Below are 6292 nucleotides of genomic sequence, written 5' to 3' on the forward strand. Positions count from 1 at the left end.
GGTGGTAAGACAGTGAGAGAGAGACAGAGATGAAGTAAATGTATCACACTATGTAGATTCCAGAGGCTCCCGCCGGTCCTTCTTCACCCTGCTCTGCTCAGTGGAGGGTCCCCAAGTTGTGCTTCTGGGCTATCACTTTTATACAGCCCAAGCCCCGGGTATTCAGGGGGGTAGATGCTGTTCCCACAGCTTGGGCTGGCACGTGCACAAGGACTTGCTTCCTTTCCCACAGTTTGCCATGATGGGAGTTTTGCCCGCTGTGCTTCCAGTCTGCAGGTGGGAATCTTTGTCTGGATGGGTTCCCCAGACCTGCCTTACCAGCCCTGGCTTCCTGTGTTGTGGCACCTTATGGAATTTTCCTTCTTTGACAGTGTTTTGAGACAGGTCATTGTGCCCTTCAAGTCCTTCCATATGCACACACACACACAGGAGTCTAATCAGTGTCTGGCCCTCCAAAGAACACCAGACCTGATGATTTGTAGCTCCCACTCCAGTGGCTGGCACTTGGACCTCCCTCCGTACCCAGAGCTCAGAGCTCCCTTGTCCCAGAAAGTTTAAAGATATTGTGCCTCATTCTGTCAAGACAACCTTTGGAAAAAAAGTGTCCCTCTGTGTTTCCTGGGATAAGATCACTCTATTGTCATCTTCCAAAACCTTGGAGAGGTCCCAGAGATCTCCCAGGAAGGAATTTGGGGCCTCAAGCACATGACCCGTATATAGAGGCTGAGGACTCAGGGGTCAGGGGTGTGAAGATTGAGGACAGTAGAGGAGTAGCCTGAGAGGTCTGGAAGGGGGGTGTCAGAGCTGGTGGAGCTTTTCTTCCTGTCAGAAAACAGCCTAAGAAAGAACTAGTGCCACCAAGGGCAGCTGGGGTGGCCTAGACTGGTGACAAGGAGTCAGAAATTTCCCTCCAAGGTCAGTGTTGTGGTGCAATATGTCACAAAGAAGGAGTCTGGATGAGCCCGAGGCTTTGTGTGTGCAGGAAGAGCCAGGGAGGACACAGAGATGTCAGTGCAGGAAGGTGCCAGCCAGGTGGGGCAGCCGGGGGGATGACGACAGCCTGCAGGGAAAGGGGCAGGGCATGGACACTGTAGGACAGCCTGGGCTGGAGAGGAGACAGGGATGGGGAGAAGCTGAAAGGCCTTGACACAGCCACCTTCTGCAGGCCTTTGGCCACGGCCGCTGTCTGTGTCCCTGATGCCAGGAGGAGGGGAGTGGCCCTTGCAGCCCTGGGGCCTCATGGCCTCCTTGTCCCTGCTCAGCAGCCTGGCAGGTGCCACCCCATGGTCCTGCCCTTGGCATTGCACATCCCACATCTCAGTGTCCCAGGAAGAGCCCTGAGGAACGAGGCAGTGTCTGAGGAATGAGGCAGGGACAGGATCTGCCTTCCCAGGGGCTGGGGGTCAGGCCTTGGCCCTTTGGATTAAGGAAACAAGTCAAGGTTTATTCAGCATCAGAGCCACCTTTGCCTTGCTTGTCCATCCTTATCATCACTCACTGTAGTTTTCTGCTCTAACTGGAACCTGGGGACATGTTCTCAGTTGTGTCCCTCAGGGAGACTCATTAGCACTACAAGAAACTTTAGTGTTCCAATCTCACTTTGACTTCATGAGAAGTTGTTTGAACTCACTCTCAGGGACTGTCTCATGTAAACAACCTAAAAGTCCCCTGAGGGTCATGAAATGCCTGGGGCTGTTGCTGTGCTGCTGAGCTGGGCCGAGCTCCTGGCACACAGGGAGCTCCTGGCAAGCAAGAAGAGCTTCAAAGAGACAGCTCTGCTGGTGAGCAGCTCCTCTGCACAGCCCAGCAGGGCTGAGGGCACTGCCTGCAGCACCCAGGGCACAGGAGAGAAGGCAGAGAGATGAGAGGCAGCCTGGGCTGGGAGGTGACTGAGCTCTTACTACGGGAGAAACCTTCCCAGGATTTGAAGGAAGAATTCTCTGGCTGTAGGAAAGTTCAACTTGCCTTCCTGGAGGCATCTCCTAAAGCTGCCACATCCCACAGCTTCTAGGATCTTTCAGCAGCACTCTCCCAGTTGCTGCAGTGCAGGGGAAGTGGCCATATGGCAGAGCAGGGCAGGAGCTGCAGGCAGCAAGGGCAGAGAGGAGAAGGGAGCAGGAGGTTCAAGGGATCCTGGGGTGGGAGGACAGGGCAGAGCTGCTCAGGGCAGGAACCTTGTCAGCCCTTTGCCACAGTCAGGCTGTGGCTGCAGAGCAGTGCAGGTGAGTTCCTGCAAGTGCCTCTGCCAGCTGCCAAATGGCAGCAGTGGCAGGAGCTGTCAGGATGGCTCTGCTGGATTTCCTGAGGTGCAGCAGGAGAAGCTGCAGCAGAGCAGGACTTGCTGCTGACCCCTCAGAGGCCCAGGGCCAGAAGGTTCCCTGTGCCAGGGCTGGCTGTGGGGTGGGAAGGTGGGGGTGCAGCCAGGGGTGCCCAGGGCTGTGGTGCAGAGCAGGGTCCTGCCCCCAGGGCTCTGTGTGCTGGGGCAGGGACTCTGCTGCCTGCCAGGCTCAGCTCTCAGCCCGGCCAAGGAGCTGCCACAGCCCTGCAGGGAGAAGGGGTGGGTGGAATGAGTGACCCCTCAGGGTAGGGCAGGGCTGGGCAGGGCCCTTCAGCTGCAGGCTCAGGGCTCCTCACAGCTTCAGCTCCACCTCCTGCCATTTCCAGGGGCCCTTCTCAGGAAGCACATCCCCCCAGAACACCTCCCCCTTCCCAGCCACCGCAGGCTGTCTGGGATCTGCTCTGCAGCCCCTGCCCAGGCAGAGTTGCCCCTGCCCAGAGTGGCTGGGGATGGCTCTGGCAGCACTGGCAGGGAGCTGAGCTGGGCACAGGGAGGGGCTGCTGGCAGGAACAGCTCCTCACCCAGAGACAGGCAGGCAGGGAGAGGCACCTGCTGCCACAAGTGCTGGGCAGGGGGATGTGGGCCCCTCCCTGCTGTCCCTGTGGCACAGACCCCTTCCCTGAGCAGCTCCTCCCTGGGCTCCTTTCCCAGCAGAAGCAGAGCCTGTGCCCTCAGGCCCACGGGGGCTGGGTTGTGCATTGCCCTGCAGCAGCCAGAGCCCAGGCAAGGGACAAGGCCCTGATTTCCAGCTGTCTCTCTGTGTCCCTCCTCCCTTGGCAGCAGCACTGTGGCATTTCACTGCCATCCCCTACTGCCTGGGCTCTCCTTGTTCTCACCACTGGGTTTTCTGAGCCACTGTGGGGTTTGGAGGGGGCAGATTCCTTTGCAGACACAAACCCTTTGGGTGCTGCTGTGGGGATGTGTCTGTGGGAGCCAAGTGCCCAAGTGCCCTCCAGGCACCTTCAGGGTCTTCAGCTGTTTGCCTGGGTGTCCTGCACAGGATCCCTGTGGAGAAAACTCCTCAGTGCTAAATCCATGGAAATGCTCTGGGCAGCTGTACTTGGGAGCTGCAATGATCCCTGTGTGTGGCAGTCTGGGAGGATAGAGATGAGATCCTAATCAGGCATCCTGAGGAGAAGCAAGGATTCTGTCAATGTGCTCTTTGAACCACGATTCCTCTACTCCCAGAAGTGCCTTGTTTCTTTTTGCAGGGAATTCCTAAGGGCCAACCCCCTTTCAGCTCCAAGCCGCCAGCCAGGGGCAGCTGTGAACAGCAAAGATGGCCAGCTCTTGTCTCTGCACCAAGAGACCATCCCTTTGCCTCTCAGGATTCACAAGATTTCCCTTGGAGCACATTAGAAATGTCAGAGATTTCAACCATCCAAACTCATTCCGGGCAAGAGGAACTAGAACAAAATCAAGTTCCCCAAATCTCCTCCCTCTGTTCTGCCCTTGGGCAAACTGTGACCAGCAGTTCTGGAAACACTTTGATACATCACAAGTGCATTTAACTGGAGGTCACCCTGTGCTCCAAGTGGCCTCTCACTGCACAGCACAAAGGATTCCTCGGGAGCCCACTCCAGGGTCCCTGCTCTCAGTGCCCCCTTCAGCCAGCAAACCCCAGAGCTCGGGGAGAGGGATGCAGAGAGATCTTCCTGAAAAGAGGCCCTGAATGTTGAATTGCTATGAGACATGCAAGATGTTTTACTGACTGAGTCTGGCCTAATTCAGTTCTGCCTTTTTTACCTCAACAGAAAACCATACCCTGAGGCATCAAATGTCCAACAGCAGCTCCATGCCCCAGTTCCTCCTCCTGGCATTGGCAGACAGGTGGGAGCTGCAGCTTCTGCACTTCTGGCTTTTCCTGAATATCTCCCTGGCTGCCCTCCTGGCCAACGGCCTCATCCTCAGCGCTGTAGCCTGCAACCACCACCTGCACACCCCCAGGTACTTCTTCCTGCTCAACCTCTCCCTCACAGACCTGGGCTGCATCTGCACCACTGTCCCCAAAGCCATGCACAATTCCCTCTGGGACACTACAACCATCTCCTACACAGGATGTGCTGCACAGCTCTTTCTGCTTGTCTTCTTTCTTAGAGCAGAGTTTTCCCTCCTCACCATCATGTGCTACGACCGCTACGTTGCCATCTGCAAACCCCTGCACTATGGGACCCTCCTGGGCAGCAGAGCTTGTGCCCACATGGCAGCAGCTGCCTGGGCCACTGGGTTTCTCATTGCTCTGCTGCACACAGTCAATACATTTTCCCTGCCCCTGTGCCAGGGCAATGCCCTGGGCCAGTTCTTCTGTGAAATCCCACACGTCCTCAAGCTCTCCTGCTCACACTCAGGCTACCTCAGGGAAATTGGGTTTCTCTGGTTTACTATCTCTTTAGCATTTGGTTGTTTTGTTTTCATTGTGTTCTCCTATGTGCAGATCTTCAGGGCTGTGCTGAGGATCCCCTCTCAGCAGGGACGGCACAAAGCCTTTTCCACATGCCTCCCTCACCTGGCTGTGGTCTCCCTCTTTGTCAGCACTGCCATAATTGCCTATCTGAAGCCCCCCTCTATCTCCTCCCCGTCCCTGGACCTGGTGGTGTCAGTTCTCTACGTGGTGGTGCCTCCATCACTGAACCCCCTCATCTACAGCCTGAGGAACCAGGAGCTCAAGGATGCCATAAGGAAAACGATGACTGGATGTTTTTAAGGAGCAATAAATTGCATCTTTTCTTCTTCAGAACACTCATTGTGTAACATATTTTCAGCCCAACTTGCCTTCCAGAGCTTTTGATAGTGGTGGGGGTGGGGGGCTTTCCTGTTTTTTCCCTCTGTTCATGTCATTAACACTGAAATTTTATTCTTCATCCCATATATCATTCACTCTCTACCTCTTTTTTTTGACCCACAAAATGTACTAATCAGGAATCGTGCTTTGTGTGCATTTAAAGAAACGATCTCCAAGTCATCTGCCTGGGGCTCTGTAGCTTGTGAGTGCTCTGATGGCAGGTGAGGACTTGTCTGTAGGAACTCAGGAAGTGCAGGAGAGCACAGAGGATCTGCAGGGACAGCCCGTCCCATCCAGTCAGCAGGGAATGGAGCCGTGGAGCAGAATCCTGCCCAGGGTGGAGTCACCCAGAGATCAAGTACTAAATCTCCCTGTCAAGTGGCAAACAGAGCTCTGCAAGCCCAGGGGACACAGCAGGTACAGGGAAAACTCTTGCAAGTGACTTCACTTGCCCTCAGTGAACTTCCACAGGTCAATCAAGAGCAGCCCCATAGCCATGTCCCAGCTCTGGAACAAGGTAGGGCCCCTCTGAGCCCCCTCCATGGCCACACAGGAGCGTCTGTGGGAGGTGGTCAGTGGCAGGGAGCACCATCAGCTGCCTCTGCCTCCCAGCTGGAGCAGCACAGCCCAACAGAGTCCCCCATGGCTCCGGGCCCCACAGCCCCCGTGCTCTGCAGAGCAGCCCCCCCAGCTCAGAGGCTGTGGGGAGCACAGGCAGGGGGTGCAAGAAGGGCTGCTCAGGCCAGCACAGACGTGTTCCCCTGGGGAAAGGCTCTGAGGGGAGATGGGATGTGCCAGGAGAAGAGCAGGACACCCTGTGGGAGCAGAGGGACATGGAAAGAGGCTGCCCTGGCCCTGGGGAAAAGAGGGGGCAAAGCAAAATGTGGGAAACTCTCTGGTCTGAGATCAGTTGTGCTGCCCAAGAACATGCTGACTCCAGAGGTGTCCAAGTGGGGCAGAGCCGGAGACTCCGGTCTGTGCGGCGGTGGGGGAGAGGCAGCGGCTCTGCTTGATTCCATGGAGTTCTGGGGAGGCACAGTGGCCCCTTGGTTCCATGAGGCTCTGAGATGTCTCAGGGTTCCTTTGGTTCCAGGAGGTCCTGGAGTGTCCCAGTGGCCTCTTGATTCCATGGAGTTCTGGGGAGGCACAGTGGCCCCTTGGTTCCAGGAGGT

General features: G+C 56.3%; 1 protein-coding gene across 1 annotated transcript; it reads left to right on the plus strand.

Annotated features, from left to right (window-relative positions):
• Positions 1-4115: 4115 nt before the first annotated feature.
• LOC113940705 (olfactory receptor 14C36-like) lies at positions 4116-5231 on the plus strand. The gene has a single exon (XM_027631853.1). It carries the CDS (start codon positions 4116-4118, stop codon positions 5040-5042), a length of 927 nt encoding a protein of 308 aa, XP_027487654.1. The 3' UTR covers positions 5043-5231.
• The last annotated feature ends 1061 nt before the right edge of the window (positions 5232-6292 follow it).

This window comes from Corapipo altera, unplaced genomic scaffold (assembly GCF_003945725.1).
Source record: "Corapipo altera isolate COAL_440 unplaced genomic scaffold, ASM394572v1 61008, whole genome shotgun sequence".
Taxonomy (NCBI): domain Eukaryota; kingdom Metazoa; phylum Chordata; class Aves; order Passeriformes; family Pipridae; genus Corapipo; species Corapipo altera.

Coding starts and splice junctions, on each gene's coding strand:
- LOC113940705 (XM_027631853.1), top strand. CDS start 4,116: ATGTCCAACAGCAGCTCCATGCCCCAGTTCCTCCTCCTGGCATTGGCA.